Raw genomic sequence first — 25,693 nt, forward strand, 5'->3', positions numbered from 1 at the left:
GAAACACATGGCGATGCAACCTGGATGTGGATGCTAAGCAGATGGGCAAGACATGGGGACAACTGGAGAGATTCGCTCAGAACCAAGGCACCTTCAGGAAGCTGGTCCCACACGGGACCACAGGCGAAGATGAAATGAGAGGTTTAATAATGTTTTCATAAGATATGGCCTGGTGACTCATGGGAGTCCCAGACTCAAACTCGACCTAGATATTGTCAAGATAAATGTTCTGACCTAGATAATAAAGAGTGAATGGCCTCAAGTATGTTTATTAAATAATGACGATGTGACTGTTTTTAGAACTGCCTAACCCAGATTCTAACTTGTTTTCAATAATGTCAAGATAAACATAATGACCATGTGTCATGAATATTGAATCATGTAGATGAAAATGTGGCCTCTTAACTTTTTTCCACTCAGAGCCAAAGTGGAAAAGGCTATGTGCAAACAGCATAAAACCAGAACAGCCTGTGAGTAACTCACAGTCTGTTCAGGTTTAATGCAGTTTGCTGCTCATCAGTAAATAAGGGTTGGAAATGAAGCCTTTAAAACTTGAATTAAGTAAGAAGTCTTTAATTACATTAAACTTTCTAAAGGACTACAAATGCGTCAAAATACGTATCTAAGTGGTAATGGTTAAATGGTAATGGGCTAAAAATGAAGTTAGACAGCTCACCCAGAAAACCACAGGACTGACAACTTTAGATGAAAGGTCATATAATAAACAAATAAATAATACAATTAAGAAATTAATAAATAGGTGAGATAACAAAAACAGCATTATTTTAAACATAAAAATCAAATTTATTTAAAGTATTTACATGAGATAAAACATAGAGAATGACACAATGATTTAAGAAAACAGGACATAAAATCATACATACATTGTTCAAGCAATTGAATGGCAAAGTATCATTAATAAATGAGAGAGAAACTGTTCGTATTTACAACAGAGTAAGATTAAGAACATTATCAATGTTGATGAGTAAGAAAACAACAATTATGTATACTAAAAACATTAGTAGAACTACAACTAAAAAGTAAAGTATATCTCAGTACAGGTAAAAATCCAGAAAGAATAGTTTTGATTAAAACAATGAGTTACATACATTACATAGACAGAACAAGTCTTATCCTAAAATTTCAGATATTTACATCACATTCAACAGGAACCTATTGAGGATTGAGAGAGACACTGTTGTAGCTGATATAGACATGTAAAAGAGATATAACATTACACATACATTCCGTTTGATCAAATATTGAAAAGCAATCCACAATTATATGATCCTGTCTCTGGGAAAACCGGGCTCAACGCATTTGTGTTAAGTATCGTCAATATTTGGTCCACAGGCTAACCTGGGATAACGCTTTTAGCCCAGACTGGATTTTCATTTAGAAGAATTCCTTAAAACAAAAATAAATAAAAAATCGGAGTGTTTAACATGATTAGCCTGTGCGACTTCACACGCTAATCTAGGAGGATAGTTTGCGCACATGCATTAAACCTGGTTTTCCAACAACAGCACATATATTTCAAAAATATAAACCATGATATAAGATAAATTGGACATATATTTCATATCTGAAAATACATGTACAATATACACAAGTTTTAACACACCCATCTGTTTAAAAAAACAAAAGCCGTGACAATTTAATTATTTTAACTTTTCGCCGATATTGTGTTTTGAACACATGAATTTATAACTCAAATTATCATATCTGAAAAGACCAATCAGTCCAAGGAAATAAAATATTTTTTATTTTGTGCACAAGGTAATTTTAAGCTGGGAGTGTTATCACCTTTGCTAAGAGTATGACTTGTTTATAAAATTTAAATTCATGGTCATTTATTGCAATTGATGATGACAAATAATGAAGATTAGTCTATGTGGATTTCTTTGAAGGTATTTACTATAAGTAGCCTCTATGAGACATAAGAAAACTGGAGTACAATGTCACAGCAATGCTTTTAATGTACTTAACAAGATGTGTTTGTGAAACACAATGTCCCCCTATGTGATGTTTGACCTTGAAGGATGACCTTGACCTTGTGAAGGATGACCTTGACCTTTCACCACTCAAAATGTGCAGCTCCATGAGATACACATGCATGCCAAATATCAAGTTGCTATCTTCAATATTGCAAATGTATTCATAAAATAAGCGATTTGGGCCACATATATTTGACCTCTGACCTTGAAGGATGACCTTGACCTTGACCTTTCACCACTCAAAATGTGCAGCTCCATGAGATGCACATGCATGCCAAATATCAAGTTGCTATCTTCAATATTGCAAAAGTATTTATAAAATAAGCGATTGGGCCACATATATTTGACCTCTGACCTTGAAGGATGACCTTGACCTTGACCTTTCACCACTCAAAATGTGAAGCTCCATGAGATACACATGCATGCCAAATATCAAGTTGCTATCTTCAATATTGCAAAAGTATTCATAAAATGAGCGATTTTGGCCACATATATTTGACCTCTGACCTTGAAGGATGACATTGACCTTTCACCACTCAAAAGTGCAGCTTCATGAGATACACATGCATGCCAAATATGAAGTTGCTATCTTCAATATAGCAAAAGTTATTGCAAAATGTTAAAGTTGGCGCAAACAGACCAACAGACAACGGACCAACAGACAGACAGGGCAAAAACAATATGTCCCCCACTATTATAGTGGGGGACATAAAAAGTCTGCTATGCAAAATCAAAGGCTATACATCAAAATTGCTACAACTAAATATTAAACACTATTCTACTAGTAAAAGTTACTTAATAGAGACCTTAAATCTATTGTGAATAAATTTAGCAAACAAAATCAACAATGCCCTTTGATAACAATGCACCTGCAATGCTAATTTTATCCACACGATAAAAGAGCTCAATTATTAAAGCAACTAACACATTTAATGACACTTGTGATAATGGAATCAATATTATACAAAATGGTAAATAATCAATGAAAACAAACATAAATTAAACAACTTATAAGTATTTAAAATAATTGCTGCATTTTGTAAATCCACCTTCATTACATAAGTATTTAAAATAATTGCTGCATTTTGTAAATCCACTTTAATTACATACCTAGTAATGTTATTATTACCAATGATATTGCATAATATTATAATTAATATTGTGCAACATTAAAGTGTTGTCCATTTAAAATAAGCAATTGCAGAGAGATGTAGATAACATCTCTGGTAAAGAGCAGATACTATCAATGTACTATCAATGCAAATATTTGTTAAGATTAATATCATTGTTTGTTGAAACCAGCCCCTGATAAGAATTCTTTTAAACACAGAACTGGTATTGAGATCTATATCTATGTTACATAAAATTACATAAACATTAACATAAAAATAAAGAAACTGAAATAGTTTAATGACTATACAAAAATACATTGAACAGAATTTAGACTGCTTTTCAAAACATATGCAGGTTTAACATTTACAGTCATTTATATTTAGATTATGGCATGCAATTGATTTTTTTATTTGATAAAGAATGGAAATCGGCAAATGTAATAATAACAACTTCTAATCTCCTTTTGTTTTGGATGTTCCTCTTCAAAACCTCCTCTCCCTTCTAGGCTACCACTATTTATTTGCTTTGATCAAACCATGGATGGACATTAAGTTGAACTTAAAACAACATAATGGATTAATATCATAATCTTTTCATAATCTACCTAAATTTATGATATCTACAAAAATGTTGACTTTCTTAATCCAACTTAAAGATTTTTTACTCTTGGCTTTAGCTTTGGCATATCTGAATATCGTTCCTAAATATGGACTACCTTTTCAAACTTTTGACTATTCTCCCATAATATGGACTATCATCCCATACTACGGACTATCCTCACATAAAATGGACTATCATTCCAAACTATGGACAACCATTCCATACTGATTTACTATGGACTATCCTTCCAACCCATGAACCATCCTTTAAAACTTTGGACTATCCATTATTGCTATGGACTATCCTTCAATACTATGGACTATCCTCCCAACCTATGGACCATCCTTCCAAATTTTGGACTATACTGTCATGCTATAGACTATCCTTCTAACCTATTGACCATCCTTCCAAACTCTGGACTATACTTTCATCCTATGGACTATCATTCCATACTATGGGCTATCCTTCAAAACTATTGACAACCATTCCATACTTATTTTCTATGGACTATCCTTCTAACCTATGTACCATCCTTCCAAACTCTGAACTATCCATTCATGCTATGGACTGTCCTCCATGCTATCGACTATCCTCCCAACTTATGGACCATCTATCCAATCTATTGATTATCATTCCATAATTTAGACTATCCATGCAATCTATGGACTATCCTTCCAATCTATGGACTATCCTTCAACACTCTGGAATATCCTTCCATACTATGAACTATCCTTTCAAACTATAGACTTTTCTTCCATACTATGGACAATCCTTCCAAACCATGAACTATCCCCAACAACTAAGAAGTTTCTATGGAGTTTCTGGTCAAATTTGTTAAGGCTCATGTTCAGAATGGATTATTCTTAAGTAATGAATCATCCTATTTAACTAGATATTCCCCTTTAAGGATTTACTTTTCATGTTTACTACAATTGCCAATGGCTGATTCTCACAATTTAAAACTAAGATGTCACATTTAACACAAATTCTTGCCCAGTCAAGGACTTTATTCTCAAACTTCTTTTTGATAAATTACTAATAAAACTATTACAGGTAATTTCTTTTTAATAGAAAAAAATCAACATATCAATGAATCGTATTATACTGCAATGGCCTTGATTTTAAAGAGTTAAAATACTTGATGAAAATGTAATTTTTCTAAATTATATAAAAGAAGTGTGAGTAAGCCAGAGAGAAAAAAATCACTGATTTGATACATTGAAACTTCCTGAGGCAACATTGTTTACAAAAGGCAAAATTTGACAACAACATTCTTACTGCCAAGATGACAAAATATTGTAAGCTGTTATTCATATTGATATACTAGTTGTATCTTGCCATCACTACAACAGGTAAACATGTTTTCCTTAAAACATGTGTTAAGTACATGGTTATGTAAACTAAAAAATACATTAACAAAACACAAGTCTGTGCATCGTTCATAAATGCTTCATATCTGACAGGGCTTGTCTAACTAAATGTCTAACATGCATTTGTGTCGTATTCTGTGAAAACTGGGCTTAATGCATGTGCATAAAGTGTCGTCCCAGATTAGCCTGTGTAGTTTGCACAGGCTAATCAGGGACGACACTTTCTGCCTAAACTTCATTTTCGGTAAGGTGGGACTTTCTTGAAACTTAAAATCCCATAAAAGCGAAGTGTTGTCCCTGATTAGCCTGTGCAGACTGCACAGGCTAATCTGGGACAACACTTTACGCACATGCATTATTCCCAGTTTTCTCAGAACACGACTCATTTGATTAGTTTACAGATAGTCAAAAAGAATTCTAAACGTGTAAGTTTATAATGGACATACATGTATATGAACTGGATACCAGTGTACAAGTGATCAACATTTACACACTTTTTGCTTTATTTCACAGTCAAACAGGTAGACAAGATGGAACAGGATTCCTTCAGCTGTGGTAGCATATGGCCTTCAGCCTGTGTCATTCTTTAATCCAATTCTCCTTCACTGAAATAAAGAGAAATACTGGTTGAATAGCAAAGTATTGAAAAATAAAATCTAATGTTCAAATGTAAGGTGTTAAGTTCAGAAAAATCTAATATACATTTATTAATATGTATGCTATATTCTTAGATATAATATCTAGGAGTCTCATAACAGTGACACTAAAATTTGCATTTAAAACAAATTAATTTGATTTGCCACACAATTATCTAACACACAAAATAAGAAACATAGTTTTGTTAAGCCAATACCTCTGTGCAATTTTTTTTAACACAACAGCCAGTACAAAACACAATGGAAAAGAAAAACATTTCTGCAGATAATTATGTTACACTCATGAGAAGTGATATGATAATTAGACGATATGCAGCTACATGTACATGTAGTTATAAGGATTGAGTATGATATGCAAATAATAACAATACAATGCATGCTCATGTTGTTTGAAAGCATAGTCAATGGTAAAAGGACTCGTTCATAGATTTTTGAAATGACACAGATTCATCATTTGAAATTGATAAAATCATATGATAAACGCTTACAAATGCAAAACTATTGAATCATTCTGAATGATTCTGTTTTTTAATGTTTAATTTTGTTAATTTTCAGTTACATCAATGATAAAATGTCAGCAAATTTGTAACAGTCCAGATGGTAAAGTGGTTTGGGGAATAGCCTTTTATCCAAAGGCCACTAGTTCAAGCCCACTGAGGAAAAAGTTATTTATTTTTTTGCTTTCATAAATCATATTCTTGGCATTTCAATGCACCTCTACAAATATGCGGTTGAAATCTATAATTTAAGGCATTTGCTTACACAGATAAAAAAAATGCCCATCTGTGAAAGTCTCCAAAATAGTTATACAAAATGACCTGATTAACCTTCTTGTTTTACACTTAATTAAGTGACAGAATTAAGTAAAGTACTAATTAATCTGTCAAATACAAGTACAACAGTCAAATACATGCACCTATTACAAATAACAAATGTCAAATGTAGAAAAACCTTGATCCCGTGCAAATTACAGTATTAGCCATAAGGTTTCAAATGCTGTCGCATGCATAGTTCAAACTGCACTCAAAACACATAAAATACACTGACACATTTACTAAGAGTTAAATTATTTCGATGTTTACCATGAAAAAAAGACTCCAATTTAAAAGAGGCACCTGTATTACAAATATATTTAGCAAATAAATTTAACAACAATAAAGTTTGCTATGTTAATGTTTAAATGCAATGTCAAAAAGTAATGCAAAATAAATGTGATACTTTTCAGAGGTTGAAAGATCTTTTTATCACCTTTTTTGACAAAATTACTTTATCTTTTTAAGTAACTATGACTTCAAAAAAAGACATCATGGCAGCAAACATATTTTGGGATTAAATTTGTTGTTACAAAATACATTGAATGGATTGTTTTAAATGGAATAGTTAATGAAAACATGGACTGTAACAAGCACTTTTTACAAAAGCTCTTTCAGAATCCCAGTTCACGAAATGAAATGATTTCAAAGACAGAAAATATTTGAAATGGCTCCATCCAACTTCCCTTCCAGCCATTTCTAGAGACAAGTGAATATAAGGAATTAGTGATATATTGGACGTCATCTATTGATGATAATGGCGGCTAAAATTCATTAAGCTGCTATTTGAGTCAATTGAAAACTGGCCCAACACTTTTGCTGAAATTTGACATGTATATGAACCAGAATGCGATCTACCTGTTGGCGTATTCATTATGTCTGGGAAAAATTCAGTTTTTGATAAAATGACGAAAAAGTGGTGTTTATTATTGCGCAATCGCTATAAACATGTGGCTTGGCCGGAAGTACATGTAGCGTTAATAGCAACCCCAAGACAAAATATTTCGTACAATAATTTTTTTGTAACCAAACTATTTCGTACCCAAATTTTGTATCGTACCCATTTTTTTCGTACCCAAATGTTTTTCGTACCAAAATTTGTTTGTACCCAAAAAAAACATTTTCGTACCCATTTTTTCATACCAAATTGTTTTCGTACCCAATTTTTTTTTTGTTCCCATTTTTTGTTCGTACCCATTTTTTTCGTACCCAATTTTTTTCGTACCCCATTTTTTTCGTTCCCAATTGTTTTTTTCGGACCCATTTTTTCGTACCAAAATGTTTTTCGTACCCAAATTTGTTCTTACCCAAAAAAAAATTTCGTACCCATTTTTTTCATTCCCAATTTTTTTTCGTCCCCAATATTTTTCGTTCCCAATTTTTTTTTGGGAACCATTTATTTCGTACTCAAATGTGTTTCGTATCCAAATTTGTTCGTACTCAAATTTTTTTTTCGTACCCATTTTTTTCGTACCCAAATAGTTCTTCGTACCCTAATTTTTTTCATTCCCTTTTTTTTTCCGTACTCTAATTTGTTTTCGTACCCACATTTTTTCAGTACCCAATTTTTTTCGTACCCAAATTTGTTCGTACCCAATTTTTTTTCGTACCCATTTGTTCATACCCAAATAGTTTTTCGTACCCTTTTTTTTTTCATACACTTTTTTTTTTCGTACTCAAATTTGTTTTTGTACCCAATTTTTTTTTTTTTCGTACCCAAATTGTTTTCGTACAATTTTGTTTTCGTACCCAAATTCTTTTTCGTACCCAAATTTTATTTGTTCCCTCATTTTTTTGGCATAATTTTTTCATACCCAAATATTTTTTCGAATCCAAATATATTTCGTACCCACATTTTTAAAACATTTTTTTTCGAACCCAATATTTTTTCGTTCCAATTTTTTTTGTTTGTATCTTTTTTTTTTCATACTCAAATTCTTTTTCGTACCTACTTGTTTTTCGTAACTAAATTATTTCGTAACATTTTTTTATTCCAAATAATTGGTTTTCAATTTGATTTGATCTCCCCATTCATTCCATCCCGCGAAACCCTTAAGGTGTCGCAACTCTAGTATACAAGTTCAATAAAAAGCACAGCAAGACAATTAATTTGCCAAATTATCTGGGGTTATGTTTTCTTACAAGTTTGTTTTTAAATATAATTTGATCAAGAAGCAATACATGACCTTTAATGTAATATGCCCTACGAAAATGAATGTTATGCCATCTACAGCCAGTGCTACCCTTTACCCTAATAAGACCACAAGCCTTGCATGACTATAGCACACTGTATAGCTCCTGACTAGACTGCACGATTGCACTGATTGATCTGGAGCTATATAAGACCACAAGCCTTGCATGACTATAGCACACTGTATAGCTCCTGACTAGACTGCACGATTGCACAGATTGATCTGGAGCTATATAAGACCACAAGCCTTGCATGACTATAGAACACTGTATAGCTCCTGACTAGACTGCATGATTGCACAGATTGATCTGGAGCTATATAAGACCACAAGTCTTGCATGACTATAGCACACTGTATGGCTCCTGACTAGACTGCATGATTGCACAGATTGATCTGGAGCTATATAAGACCACAAGCCTTGCATGACTATAGCACACTGTATAGCTCCTGACTAGACTGCACGATTGCACAGATTGATCTGGAGCTATATAAGACCACAAGCCTTGCATGACTATAGAACACTGTATAGCTCCTGACTAGACTGCATGATTGCACAGATTGATCTGGAGCTATAAAAGACCACAAGCCTTGCATGACTATAGCACAATGTATAGCTCCTGACTAGACTGCATGATTGCACAGATTGATCTGGAGCTATAAAAGACCACAAGCCTTGCATGACTATAGCACAATGTATAGCTCCTGACTAGACTGCATGATTGCACAGATTGATCTGGAGCTATATAAGACCACAAGCCTTGCATGACTATAGCACACTGTACAGCTCCTGACTAGACTGCACGATTGCACAGATTGATCTGGAGCTATATAAGACCACAAGCCTTGCATGACTATAGCACACTGTATGGCTCCTGACTAGACTGCACGATTTCACAGATTGATCTGGAGCTATATAAGACCACAAGCCTTGCATGACTATAGCACACTGTATAGCTCCTGACTAGACTGCATGATTGCACAGATTGATCTGGAGCTATATAAGACCACAAGCCTTGCATGACTATAGCACACTGTATTGCTCCTGACTAGACTGCATGATTGCACAGATTGATCTGGAGCTATATAAGACCACAAGCCTTGCATGACTATAGCACACTGTACAGCTCCTGACTAGACTGCACGATTGCACAGATTGATCTGGAGCTATATAAGACCACAAGCCTTGCATGACTATAGCACACTGTATAGCTCCTGACTTGACTGCATGATTGCACAGATTGATCTGGAGCTATATAAGACCACAAGCCTTGCATGACTATAGCACAATGTATAGCTCCTGACTAGACTGCACGATTGCACAGATTGATCTGGAGCTATATAAGACCACAAGCCTTGCATGACTATAGCACACTGTATAGCTCCTGACTAGACTGCATGATTGCACAGATTGATCTGGAGCTATATAAGACCACAAGCCTTGCATGACTATAGCACACTGTATGGCTCCTGACTAGACTGCATGATTGCACAGATTGATCTGGAGCTATATAAGACCACAAGCCTTGCATGACTATAGCACACTGTATAGCTCCTGACTAGACTGCACGATTGCACAGATTGATCTGGAGCTATATAAGACCACAAGCCTTGCATGACTATAGCACACTGTATCGCTCCTGACTAGACTGCATGATTGCACAGATTGATCTGGAGCTATATAAGACCACAAGCCTTGCATGACTATAGCACACTGTACAGCTCCTGACAAGACTGCACGATTGCACAGATTGATCTGGAGCTATATAAGACCACAAGCCTTGCATGACTATAGCACACTGTATAGCTCCTGACTAGACTGCATGATTGCACAGATTGATCTGGAGCTATATAAGACCACAAGCCTTGCATGACTATAGCACACTGTTCAGCCCCTGACTAGACTGCACAATTGCACAGATTGATCTGGAGCTATATAAGACCACAAGCCTTGCATGACTATAGCACACTGTGTAGCTCCTGACTAGACTGCATGATTGCACAGATTGATCTGGAGCTATATAAGACCACAAGCCTTGCATGACTATAGCACACTGTACAGCTCCTGACTAGACTGCACGATTGCACAGATTGATCTGGAGCTATATAAGACCACAAGCCTTGCATGACTATAGCACACTGTGTAGCTCCTGACTAGACTGCATGATTGCACAGATTGATCTGGAGCTATATAAGACCACAAGCCTTGCATGACTATAGCACACTGTACAGCTCCTGACTAGACTGCACGATTGCACAGATTGATCTGGAGCTATATAAGACCACAAGCCTTGCATGACTATAGCACACTGTACAGCTCCTGACTAGACTGCATGATTGCACAGATTGATCTGGAGCTATATAAGACCACAAGCCTTGCATGACTATAGCACAATGTATAGCTCCTGACTAGACTGCACGATTGCACAGATTGATCTGGAGCTATATAAGACCACAAGCCTTGCATGACTATAGCACACTGTACAGCTCCTGACTAGACTGCATGATTGCACAGATTGATCTGGAGCTATATAAGACCACAAGCCTTGCATGACTATAGCACAATGTATAGCTCCTGACTAGACTGCACGATTGCACAGATTGATCTGGAGCTATATAAGACCACAAGCCTTGCATGACTATAGCACACTGTATAGCTCCTGACTAGACTGCATGATTGCACAGATTGATCTGGAGCTATTTAAGACCACAAGCCTTGCATGACTATAGCACACTGTTCAGCCCCTGACTAGACTGCACAATTGCACAGATTGATCTGGAGCTATAAAAGACCACAAGCCTTGCATGACTATAGCACACTGTATAGCTCCTGACTAGACTGCATGATTGCACAGATTGATCTGGAGCTATATAAGACCACAAGACTTGCATGACTATAGCACACTGTATGGCTCCTGACTAGACTGCATGATTGCACAGATTGATCTGGAGCTATATAAGACCACAAGCCTTGCATGACTATAGAACACTGTACAGCTCCTGACAAGACTGCACGATTGCACAGATTGATCTGGAGCTATATAAGACCACAAGTCTTGCATGACTATAGCACACTGTATGGCTCCTGACTAGACTGCATGATTGCACAGATTGATCTGGAGCTATATAAGACCACAACCTTGCATGACTATAGCACACTGTATGGCTCCTGACTAGACTGCACGATTTCACAGATTGATCTGGAGCTATATAAGACCACAAGCCTTGCATGACTATAGCACACTGTATAGCTCCTGACTAGACTGCACGATTGCACAGATTGATCTGGAGCTATATAAGACCACAAGCCTTGCATGACTATAGCACACTGTATAGCTCCTGACTAGACTGCATGATTGCACAGATTGATCTGGAGCTATATAAGACCACAAGCCTTGCATGACTATAGCACACTGTATAGCTCCTGACTAGACTGCATGATTGCACAGATTGATCTGGAGCTATATAAGACCACAAGCCTTGCATGACTATAGCACACTGTATGGCTCCTAACTAGACTGCATGATTGCACAGATTGATCTGGAGCTATATAAGACCACAAGCCTTGCATGACTATAGAACACTGTACAGCTCCTGACAAGACAGCACGATTGCACAGATTGATCTGGAGCTATATAAGACCACAAGCCTTGCATGACTATAGCACAATGTATAGCTCCTGACTTGACTGCACGATTGCACAGATTGATCTGGAGCTTTATAAGACCACAAGCCTTGCATGACTATAGCACACTGTATGGCTACTGACTAGACTGCACGATTGCACAGATTGATCTGGAGCTATATAAGACCACAAGCCTTGCATGACTATAGCACACTGTATAGCTCCTGACTAGACTGCATGATTGCACAGATTGATCTGGAGCTATATAAGACCACAAGCCTTGCATGACTATAGCACAATGTATAGCTCCTGACTAGACTGCATGATTGCACAGATTGATCTGGAGCTATTTAAGACCACAAGCCTTGCATGACTATAGAACACTGTACAGCTCCTGACAAGACTGCACGATTTCACAGATTGATCTGGAGCTATATAAGACCACAAGCCTTGCATGACTATAGCACACTGTATAGCTCCTGACTAGACTGCATGATTGCACAGATTGATCTGGAGCTATAAAAGACCACAAGCCTTGCATGACTATAGCACACTGTACAGCTCCTGACTAGACTGCACGATTGCACAGATTGATCTGGAGCTATATAAGACCACAAGCCTTGCATGACTATAGCACACTGTATAGCTCCTGACTAGACTGCATGATTGCACAGATTGATTTGGAGCTATATAAGACCGCAAGCCTTGCATGACTATAGCACACTGTATAGCTCCTGACTAGACTGCATGATTGCACAGATTGATCTGGAGCTATATAAGACCACAAGCCTTGCATGACTATAGCACACTGTATAGCTCCTGACTTGACTGCATGATTGCACAGATTGATCTGGAGCTATATAAGACCACAAGCCTTGCATGACTATAGCACAATGTATAGCTCCTGACTAGACTGCATGATTGCACAGATTGATCTGGAGCTATATAAGACCACAAGCCTTGCATGACTATAGCACACTGTATAGCTCCTGACTAGACTGCATGATTGCACAGATTGATCTGGAGCTATATAAGACCACAAGCCTTGCATGACTATAGCACACTGTATAGCTCCTGACTAGACTGCATGATTGCACAGATTGATCTGGAGCTATATAAGACCACAAGCCTTGCATGACTATAGCACAATGTATAGCTCCTGACTAGACTGCATGATTGCACAGATTGATCTGGAGCTATATAAGCGGCATATGGGATACGACCACTGTTTGAATGAAGCAGCTTAGTTTATAAGTACAGTCTGCGAAATAAGCTCACGCCCGGTGGCCTGGGCGTGTAAATTATAGCTCGGGCCTATTAAAATTGCCATATCGTACGCCCGTCGGGCCAGTAGAAATTCCGTGTATTAATACTGTTTACATTTTTAAGTGTGATAAACGTCATTATTTTGTGAGTACTTCCCGAAGATTTCCGACAGAACTTCGTTCAACTTTGCCTAAAATACGAGATTTAAATGCGTTCCGATTGGTCCATACATTCAACGGTCATTTTCGAGTCGTAACCCAGGCCACTTGGTGAACAATTTAAACTGGTTATTTACTATTGGCATACGTCATGCTGATGTGTTTACTGCTGAAGGAAACCAATCGACATCAGCGGCTTGCATTTCCGGAATAAACATCGTTTTACTTTGTAACCTTGTGTGTGTGTTTATTTCCAAAGTTGTAAGTCCCTACGTGCATAAGGCTGCATAATGCTTAAATACGTAGCTAAAGCGAAGCCTGGCAAGAAACTGCCCACTACTGATCGTAAGTCAACAAATGACTATAAAAAATCACGGAAATGTGAATTTCAAGAAAAGTGGTTAAAAATCAGTGATGAAGGAGAAGCTACTTCGGTAAGACAGAGTTTAATAAGCTATGCTTAAAAACACAGCATAAGAAAAAAGTCAACATGTATGATAAAAGTATGCCATCTTATGATCTATGCCTTCACTTGTCAAGTAAACTTCTGGAAAATAACTATCAGGTTGCTTGTTTTACAGAATATGGTTTCTGACAAAGAGGATCTCAAGGATGGCAGTGATGATGAGATGACCGAAGAAGTTGTTTATCACATGTTAAAGACTTATGATTAATAAAGGACATAATTACATTCGACTTGTTATATTGTGTTGCAATTGTTTTTGCAATAGGCTTTACAGTTAACATAATCTGGATACAATTTTACTTTTTAATAGATTATCTGCTATTGAAAGATGAAACCCTTTAGCAGGGTGTATATTTTAACAAATTTACTTTGGGCTATTAATTTTGCTGCCGGGCTACTTGTCTTCACCATTCAAGTAGCCCGAATGGCTAGTGGATAAAATGAACTATCGTGAAGACTGTAAGTAGAATAAGAAATACACATATATAAAACTATGGCATCAGTTTAAATAAAAGAGACAAAAGAAAATGCTTGAGTATGTCTTATGTCTCATTCCTAAGGCTTGCAATATGTGAAGTCTTTAAAGCAGTAATACCTTTAAAGGTAAGTACAAAATGTAAATCACATAAAGCCAACATTTGTTACAAAAGTCAAACTTTGCCTGTTTAACAGGGTATTAAAGACTATCATGCCAAACCTTCTAAAAAATTCCCTGAACACAGTGTATTAAGAAACAAATAAGTTTAATGGAGGCATCCATAAATCAGAATTATGTGCTTCGTAACAGAAGTCAAACTGGAAATGTATTAATAAGTAACATTTATGTAATTGAAACAAATGAATTAGCTAGACCTTATGGCATTTGTGTCCAGTTCCCGTGATTTTAGAAACCTGAAGTCAAAAGTGGGCTCAAAGTTCAGTTTTTTGTTACCAAAATATGACCTTTATATTACTGTATTTACACAACAGGCATTGATTATATTTAATACAGCATAATTTCTGCTAATAAAAAACTTCAAGACAACAGGGACTTTAATATGGCGCTATATACTGTAAAAAAAACAGCATTATCATTTTGTATAAGAGAATGATGAAATAATATTTATTAAATTAAAAAGTAGTACAAAAATAATGGAAACATTGCTGTTTTCACTACTTGAGTTTCAGCTTTATACATATAAAGATTACTTCTTTTGAATAAGTTTCTTGTTATATAATAAGCTTACAAAAGTGTTTTCAATATAAACATGGGCAGTGGACATTCAACTGTAAAAAACATTTAAAACCATAAAAATACACTCATATTATAGCTGTTTTCAATCTGCAACCAAGCAACGCTTTTCAAAAACACGACTACATTGAAAGTTTGTGAGTCCAGTACTTAGTGGCAAGTGCAAAAGAGCAAATGTTTGAATGAAGAATGCAAGTATTTGATGATGCATACATCTTTTTATTTCCAGACTGCATATGTGCTGCTCCTAAAAATATCATCAAATGAGTTTAAATGACAATATCAATACATCAATTCTGTACAAATGCTGTAAAATATTGAATTTCAACATAAATAAAAATTAATTCAAATTAATAGTATAATTGAGTTATGTTTGTTCATTCAGCTAAAACGTGTACAATTTAATATAAAGAACATCAATCAGTTGCAATAATTCTAATACCCCATGCACCAACATAAACCCTTTCCACTCAGAGGCAAAGTGAAAATGGCTATGTGCAAACAGCATACAACCACAACAGTCTGCGAGAAACTCGCAGTCTGTTCAGTTATTATGCTGTTTGCTGCTCATTAGAATCTCAGGATTGGAAATGAAACCTTTAAAATTTGAATCTAATAAGAAAGATCTTTAATTAAATTTAACTTTCTAAGGGACTTCAAACACGTCAAAATACTTATCAAAGTGGTAAAGGATTAAGGAAAATACAATTTTGGATTTGTCTGAAAAATAACCAATGGTCAGCATGCACCACCACAAGGTCCATGCATTATAACAGAGTTCCTATGCATATACAACAGCCGTCTGTGGGTGATCAGACAACAAACAATGCCACACATTTATTAATTCATACTTGACCAAAAATATTACACAATTAGGAAACCAGCCAGGGTGAAGCAAACTGAAAACTCTTGTTTCATTCATGATGCTTCTCAGGGTAACCAAACAAAGAAATGGTGAACTTCAAGAGATTTCAATGGAGTTTTGAAATGCTAAATTTTATTGAAAATGAACAGTGTATAAAACAGTAATTAGAAGAATTAATCTGCTAACAATCTGCGATTTATTGATGTTCCAGAATATAAAATAGAAGCATAGACCATTTTTCAACCCTTCTCATTTTGAGCAGTATCCTGCACCCAGCGTTTTTTTTCTTGATCATTCCCTAAGCTATTACTAGGTTTCCCCATCAATTAGCTACCTACTTGTCAAACATCATGTCACTGGACTCATCCATAGAGAGGTCTGTACCCATTCCTGAGTCTCCATACACACCTTCACTGAAACACAGCAACAAGCTGACTTAATGGTAAATACCGTAAATCTACGAATATAATACGCACTTTTTTACCTGCAAATTTTTTCTTCAAGTAGGGGGTGCGTATAATAAACGAGTTTAGAGCAGAACAAAAATTTTCCTGTGCAAATTTTCAACTTAATCGTTGTTATTAGCTTCACGGCAGCCATTTTGAACTGCACCATTACATCAAAGGGGTGCAACAGGGCTCGCGCTGTCGTTCGCCATTTGAGTAATTTGCGAAAATATTGAGAATTTGGCTCAATAAAAATCTTATTTGTGAAAATGCGAAAATCTAGTAAAATTTCATTGAAAACATCCGCCATTTATATCAGACTGGTTTTCTATATTTGTCTCTTTGTTTTAATGAAAGTGTCCACAATTCGAACAGTAAACGAAACCCGGTCTGTACCCGATTTTGAGACATCGCTTGACCTTATTGTTATTGAAGTGCGCATGGCAGCTGGCCAATCAACATTGAGCTGGCTTACACATGAAACGTGAGAACGGGAGGAGCTATCGGATAATATTGGGTCATCCATGCGCAGACACTGTATACTTTGAATACACAGTATATATCGTCGTCTGCCTACAAAATAGCGACTGGACGCTAAGTCGTATAAAGAGATTAGCAAATGACAAAAAAAAAAAAACTGACAATACCCGTAAATAAATATTTCTTAGCTGACCACTATTTATCTTTGTACCGCATATTTACCATATCTGAAGTAAAGAGTGGTAATTAAATAATTAGTTTTATGATGCTATTACACCTGTCTGCCGATTGCCGAATTAAATTGAAAGGTGATAATTAATTATTTTGTTTTTTACTCCCAAACTAGCCTTAATGACAGCAGCGTATTTTAATTAACTAGATTATGAAAAACACGAGTGGTTTAATTATATACTAAGTTATATTAAAGTATCCAGTTTGTTACTCGAAAAAAGAAAAAGTAAATCATCTAGACAACTATAAAAACGGAAGTAACCATTTTGTCTTCTTATTACTTTATTATTATTATAATTATTATCGTCCCGAATATTATCAAATTGAATTAAATGTAAAAATAAAAAAACAGCGTCTCTGCTTCTTTCTTTTGTAATTATGACTGCTTGACCCGGATGTCAGCAAGGGGCCCGTGTGTTATCGGTAACAATCAATGGTAATATAAACAATAGACAGAGATATTTATTATGCAACTGTCATAACAACAGCACTATAACACATCCTGATCAATAAACCAGGGTAACAGATAGTTGACAACACCAAATTGATTTGCTATTTTCACAGCACAAAAATATATTGACACATATTTTTAGTGCGTATTTTACTCGGATTTTCAATTTTTACAGATAAATTTTGACCAAAGTGGGGGTGCGTATTAAGCACCAGGGCGTATTATATTCGTGGATTTACTGTACATGTACTAAAACGCAGCAACAAGCTCCTGTCAATATACCAGTATTGTAATGAGTACATACTTGTACTGAAACACAACAATCTGCTTGCAATATATCAATACTGGTAAAGTAATGAAACATGAGAATCTGCTTGCAACATATCATTACTGGTAAAGTAATGAAACATGAGAATCTTCTTGCAACATATCATTACTGGTAAAGTAATGAAACATGAGAATCTGCTTGCAACATATCATTACTGGTAAAGTAATGAAACATGAGAATCTACTTGCAATATATCATTCTGGTAAAGTAATGAAACATGAGAATCTACTTGCAATATATCAATACTTGTAGAGTAATGAAACATGAGAATCTGCTTGCAATATATCAATACTGGTAAAGTAATGAAACATGAGAATCTACTTGCAATATATCAATACTGGTATAGTAATGAAACATGAGAATCAACTTGCAATATATCATTACTGGTAAAGTAATGAAACATGAGAATCTACTTGCAATATATCAATACTGGTAAAGTAATGAAACATGAGAATCTGCTTGCAACATATCATTACTGGTAAAGTAATGAAACATGAGAATCTACTTGCAATATATCATTCTGGTAAAGTAATGAAACGTGAGAATCTACTTGCAATATATCAATACTGGTAGAGTAATGAAACATGAGAATCTGCTTGCAATATATCAATACTGGTAAAGTAATGAAACATGAGAATCTACTTGCAATATATCAATACTGGTATAGTAATGAAACATGAGAATCAACTTGCAATATATCATTACTGGTAAAGTAATGAAACATGAGAATCTACTTGCAATATATCAATACTGGTAAAGTAATGAAACATGAGAATCTACTTGCAATATATCAATACTGGTAAAGTAATGAAACATGAGAATCTACTTGCAATATATCAATACTGGTAAAGTAATGAAACATGAGAATCTACTTGCAATATATCAATACTGGTAAAGAAATGAAACATGAGAATCTACTTGCAATATATCAATACTGGTAGAGTAATGAAACATGAGAATCTACTTGCAATATATCAATACTGGTAAAGTAATGAAACATGAGAATCTACTTGCAATATATCAATACTGGTAAAGTAATGAAACATGAGAATCTACTTGCAATATATCATTCTGGTATAGAAAGTGAACAAATTTATCTTGTCACATGCCTAAATCAGCCCGATAACCAGGTAACCTAATATCCCAAAAGATATTAGGCTAGATGACAACGTGACCTCGAATATCTGTCAGTTGCTGTCCGCGCATGCGCACGCCTGTACTATTTTCTATTTATAAAATACACTTGTTTTCAATTTAAAAAATTACAACATACATGTAAAGTACTGTTTGTTTAAAAATTATTATTTTAACAGCATAATTTCGTCTTTGTGTATTGAATGAATAACAATTGACTCGATTTCTGTGTTGTTTGACAAGACGGAAGCTAGCCTAAGCGTTTTGCATGACGTGATGTCACAATGTTTTTGCTGCGGCGTGTTTTTTTCCATATTAAATATTTAAACACAAAATACTGGAAAACTATATATTTTAGAAACATTTCAACCAATGTTGTAAATGTGACAGGATTAATAGAATAATAGGTTGGTGACGTGGATGGAGAATGGTTATCTGGCTCGTCGAAGGATCTTATCGGATTCGCCTTCGGCTCACCCGATAACTTCCTCCTACTTGCCAGATAACCATTCTCCATCCGAGTCACCAACCTATTATTCTCTATATAACAGATTGCATCAAAATGTTGAGAAGAAACTTGGTTAGTTAAACAATTCTTCATTTTCCTTATCATAGTTTTTATACAAAAAAACTTGCTAACCTGGTAGCTCTGCATGTGAAGAACACAATGCGCTTCAACTTCTTGTTGTAAAAGAAGTAGTTAAAGGACCAGGTGCAGCCCTCCTCACCAAAGGGGTCAGACGAGAGGTCAGGGTTGTAGCTGTACACGTCACACTCTCGGAGTACGATCTCATCTTCAATGGCCGACCATAGATTCTGCTTCAGACTGCCCGACATGTGGTAGGCAGCTGTTTGTAGGTGACTGTCTATGGCACTCAGCACCCACTGAGTTAGAAATAGACACATATTAATTTATTTGAACCTTGCTTTGGGGAAACAGGTATTAACAAATGTGCGCACAGACTAATCTGTGACAGTTGTTGAGTCTGAAATTCAATTAAATGAAAAAGTTTAAGAAAACAAGAGCTGTCGCCATAGGATGACATATGCCCCCTATAACCGCTTTGATAGAAGTTATGAGCATTTTTCAAAACCTAAACGCAGATTTCGAAACCTAAACACGGACCCTAAATTCAAGGTCAAGGTCACAGGGGTCAAAATTTGTTTGCGTATAGAAAGGCCTTGTCCATATACACATGCTTACCAAACATGAAGGTTACATCTGAAGCGACATAGAAGTTATGAGCATTTTTCCAAACCTTAACGCAAAGTGTGACTGAGAGACAGACAGACTGACAGACGGACAGACAGTGCGAACACTATATGCCCTCCTTCAGATGCATAAAATTTCTGAGAGAGTGGCTATATAAATGCATTATTGCTGGGTGATTCTTTTATAATTAAAGAAATTAATCAGTATGCATTAATTATTGACACCAATGCAGACACATTTACCACTACAAACCAATGACATCCTCATTTACCTCAGGGCTTGGTTCTTTACTGAACTCATGACTTTTAGCATTGCTGAAGTCATAGTCAGGGTTGAATGAAGCATTCAAAGTTGATATAAGGTAGAACAGTGTCTTCGTGGATATTGTGTCACACAAGTAGTTTTCGCCATCACTCATACTCCTTCCGTAACTTCTAAAAATGGAATTTGAGCACGAATAATTATGTATTTAAAGGGAACTTTTCACGTTTTGATAAATTGTTGTTATCTTTGTATTTTGTGACATTAGAAGGATTGGTTATATAGAGTATAAAATACATCACGTAATTAAGATTCTTGTCGGCATGGATGGCGAATAGGGCTGTCACGATACGCCGTGAGCGTACCGCGGTATATCGTGGTACGGCAACACTGTATCGCGGTACGTACCGCGATATTTTACAGAATATGTATCTGTGAAGAAAACAGCAGAATAACAAGTTTTACAAACTTTATTAAACTCAATAATCAGAAAACACTGGTATCATAGTATGACTAGAAACTGTAAAAGAAACTGTAATAAACTTGATAGAAGTAGTCATTGTTATTGTTCGCGTCTTTTTCTAAAATGTCCGCCATGTTGTTAACAATAGCTGTGACAACGATCTGTGTAAATCGAACGCTTCAAGGGCATGTTCAAAATGCGGAGTCAGCGGGCCCAGTATTGAAAATCCGTAGCGTTCTGACTCTTCCTCGACTTATTCAGAATCTTAAGATAACATGATTCGGAAGTGCCATGCTTTGAACGATCGTATACTAAAGAAAGAAAATAAGAAATAGAATAAACATCTTTTTGATAATTATGAACTTATTTGCAAATGAAATCTGTCCCTAATTCCAAAAAAGGTACGGACCCATACATCGCGTATTTTAAACGTGAAAGTTACAAGTGGAAGCGCTTGCTTGACCTGGATATTAACGGATTATTTATTTAGCCCTTTTGAATCGCTTCTACATTTTTCAAAACGATATCTATATCAAAATAATTATGTAATGTATTTATATCTGTGCTAATATAATAATATTAAAAAAACCGGTGCGGCAACGCCGTACCGCGGTGCGATTTTTTTCACGACATGCACCGCGATATACCGGTATACCGGTGAATCCTGACAGCCCTTATGGCGAAGTGGTTAAAGAACTTGACTTTTACTTTAAGTGTCAGTGTTTCAAACCCAAGTGTGGATTACATTTTTTTTTCTTTTTTTAATAATTGTATTTTTTGTTTAATACTGAAACTCTTTAGTTCTGATGTTTACATTTATCAATTTAAAGCATTAATTGTCAAACTTCAAAACATGACAAAATCTGTGAAAAGGTCCCTTTACGTATTTATTAAAACATATAATGGTAGTTTGGCAGTAAAATGGACAATGTAAAAACTGCCAAATCTGAGTAAATGGATATCTGAACTTTGACAACCAGTCTCCGTGAATGACATTGTTTATTAGACAATGGAAGCATAAAACTGGTTTTTGATGCAAGCATTTTAAATTTTTGTTTCTCATTTTTGACTTTGTCAAATGATCTGGCTTGCATCATTATGATGCAAATATTACGGTGAAATTATCTACCTATATAATATACTATACTATACCAAAAACACCATTTTTAATACATAAAAATCATATCATAAAAATTGTGTTTTTTTTATAGTATTTCTCTCAAATTTATACTAAGATACATTTGCACAGCATTTTACTAAAATTACGATAGAACTCTGGACTTCAGTATTTTAACCACGAAAGTTTTGATTTAACCCCTTCACATTTTGTACACTGGTTTTTAAACTCAGGGTCATATGACTTCTGGTTTTCAAAATCTAGTGAAATACCTGAATTACAGTGTAAGCAACATTACTTTAAGTACAACAGCCTTCCCATAGCAATTTCTAATGCACAGGGGCATAGACCCACAGTTAGCAATGAGTTTGCATAATTTTTATATGTCTTTACAAAAAAATCTACATTATTTAACAGCTAAACAAGCACACACATAATTTTAAAACTTATATATTCCTTCACCTACCTAATTAATTATTATATAATACATATTTTTTTCCCAATCATTTCTTAGCACCAGCTTTACTGATAACAAGTGACTTACTTCACTGGACTGAGCGACACTGTGCTCTGAGGAGGTGACAACACCTGGAGGTCACTTGGATTGTGGTTGTCAGCAGACTCTTGCATGAGTGTTTTGAATAGACGCTTGTCGTTACCCGCCATCTTGCACGAGTAGCTTTCGATCCTGTTATCAAAATAAAAAAAAGGAAGTACTTTACTACATGTTAACATTTTTTCAAGAACGTCTCTCCTGAAAAATTATATGGATTTTCATTATTCCTTTTTATTTCAAAATGTATAATACATAATGGTACTTCTTGTATGTAACCTGAGATAATTATTGTTGAGAATTCTTGTTGACCCTAAATGGTATTTTTGTGTGGGGTGGGTGGGGTGTTGATGTTAATATATATTTTGCACTTTAATGCACACTCATATGTTACGTGTATAAAAGCTTAACTCTTTCCCACTCAGATGCAAAGAGAAACTGGATATGTGCAAGCAGCATAAAACCAGAAAACAGCCTGCTAGTAACAGTAAAACTAACATGCAGTCTGTTCAGGTTTTATGCTGTTTGGAAATGAAGCTTAAACAACTTGAGTATAGTAAGAAAGGTTTTAACTTAAATGTAACTTTCTAAGGGACTAAACATGAGTCAAAATATGTATCTGTGTGGAAAAGGGTTAAATTGTTTATTTTCGTTTCACTTAAAGGCTAATTCAACCAACAATTAAGATCAACAAATCTGCATAATTATTATTAACTTTTGTATGTAATTTCTTTCAAATGGTCCAAAACTGCAACTAATTACAAGATAGATATGATGTAACCACAAAAACATGACTTTCAATTGATTTCTACTGACTTCTTGTAATCCAATTCAATGAAAAAGTGATTCCTCTCATAAATTTGACCTAAGGCTTACCCCTGTATAAAGAATGATAAAATGTATGTCAACTCTACATGTACTACACGCACTTATATGAATACCACCACTTTTTGTCAGCAAGTGGACTAAACTTTTCAGGTGTATGTGACGTCACTTGCCAACTTGTCTATTTAATAAATGATGCTTTGTTCTCTGACAAGTACCATTTTCATGATTTACTATACTGAAAACTCTATGATATATGACGAAAATATATCGTAGCTTGGTTTTCATCATAAAATGAAACAAAAATGCAAAGGTTAATAGTTTTAAGTGATTACTAGTGTTACCAACTGGTTGGCTCAAAGAAATGTTGGTCCAGTGTGAGCCCTTGCACTTTGCTATTGAGCATATAAACAGATAGGACGATAAAGCATATCAATAAAACAAAAACACACAAGAAAGCCATTATTTAAAAGGTCCATGTAAAAACAGTTAAACAGCAGCTTATGTGATATTTTAGGTAAATTTATTCTTTAAAGGGACTGTCAACCACGACGACGAAGAAAAGAAAAGTTCTAAAATACCGTATATTTTTACAATTATTACCGTATTTACTCAATGTTTTCGGACACCCCTTTTTTTAGCAAAAATAATTATTTTTCGTGACTCTTAATTTTCGGACACACGAGTTTTCGTCCATAATTAATATCTCTAAGTTTTCGGACAGTATATTTTACAGCGCTATTTTACCAAATTTCGGTCCTGTTTTCGATATCTAATGACACTTCAATCATGGGGTTTTACAACCGGATTAACATCATAAAACGTGGCAGGTGCATGTCTGAGGGCAACAGACCATTACATTTGCATTAATGGGGAAATAACCTTGAAAACCGGTATTAAACATGGGTTTCGCTCGATAGCATGAGCGTTATGACAATTATCAGGGGTAGTGCCAATTAACAAGTTCAATTATCTACCGCAATGGTATTGACGATTCTCAGTAAAATAGCCGTTACAAATAATAAACGCATCAAAGTGTGATGAACCGTATTGCAAGTTTTACGACCAATAGAAGGTGTAAGACAACAACTATCGGAAATGAACAAACAAAGAATTCATAGTTTGCTTTTTTATTGCGTAAATAACAGGTTCATACTAGCGAGTATCGGTACATCACATGCTCTTCTTTGAACTCGTTGACCAAAGTACAACCTTGTAGTAACTTTCTGTCAAATAAATTAAGCATTTTTAATTATTTAAAATGCAATGCAAACATAACTGCAATTTATTCTATATGGTATTTTACAAGCGCGTGCAATAACCAGTAGTTGCTGATACAATGGACGCTATTTTGGACACTACAATTTTCGACTCTAAGTTTTCGGACACCTGTATTTTGAGAATATTTTTTGTATCTAAGTTTTCGGACACGAATAAAAATAATTATTTTTAAGTGTCCGAAAACATAGAGTTATTACGGTAGTTTATATTGATTAAAATATCACGACTGGTAATGGTAAACAATGTATTACATTACTTGAGAAAAGTCATATTTTCAGTATATTCGGTAATATAATTTTACTGGGTATGTCTACCAGGACCCAGTTGTTTGTACACTAGGTTATTTTAACAGGTATTTGACAGGTATTTACGCCAGAATATTTGGGAAACCGAAAGCTTCTGTGCTGCTTTGCTGAACGATCTGTTGCAAGATGTCATTTCTCCCGAGATAGTTCGCCCGTTATTATCGGAGATTTTGAACGAGGTTGTTTAACCAAAAAAACACGTTATGGGAAGTGTAAGTGAAAAAACTTTAATAGAGTGGCGAAACAAACACCCGTGGC

At 35.2% G+C, this 25,693-nt stretch overlaps 1 protein-coding gene across 21 annotated transcripts in view; it reads right to left on the reverse strand.

Moving 5' to 3' along the window:
* LOC127844207 (repressor of RNA polymerase III transcription MAF1 homolog) overlaps window positions 1-25,693 on the reverse strand; it is a 505,514-nt gene that overhangs the window by 473,650 nt on the left and 6,171 nt on the right. For 10 of the 21 annotated variants that reach the window (XR_008032613.1, XR_008032611.1, XR_008032610.1 and 7 more), the window contains exons 3-8: window positions 23,016-23,159; window positions 20,902-21,064; window positions 20,058-20,302; window positions 16,686-16,760; window positions 15,696-15,729; window positions 2,221-5,685 (exon numbers count right to left, since the gene is read on the reverse strand). Coding sequence is in view for 1 of the 21 variants with exons in the window: in XM_052374276.1 (XP_052230236.1) it covers window positions 15,702-15,729; window positions 16,686-16,760; window positions 20,058-20,302; window positions 20,902-21,064; window positions 23,016-23,159 (655 nt within the window). In the remaining 20 variants the exon portion in view is untranslated. Of the gene's footprint in view, window positions 1-780; window positions 5,686-15,103; window positions 15,143-15,695; window positions 15,730-16,685; window positions 16,761-20,057; window positions 20,303-20,901; window positions 21,065-23,015; window positions 23,160-25,693 lie in introns of those variants that run through there. The other 11 variants (XR_008032606.1, XR_008032620.1, XR_008032621.1 and 8 more) reach the window with 8 other exon arrangements.

This window comes from Dreissena polymorpha, chromosome 9 (assembly GCF_020536995.1).
Source record: "Dreissena polymorpha isolate Duluth1 chromosome 9, UMN_Dpol_1.0, whole genome shotgun sequence".
Lineage (NCBI taxonomy): Eukaryota > Metazoa > Mollusca > Bivalvia > Myida > Dreissenidae > Dreissena > Dreissena polymorpha.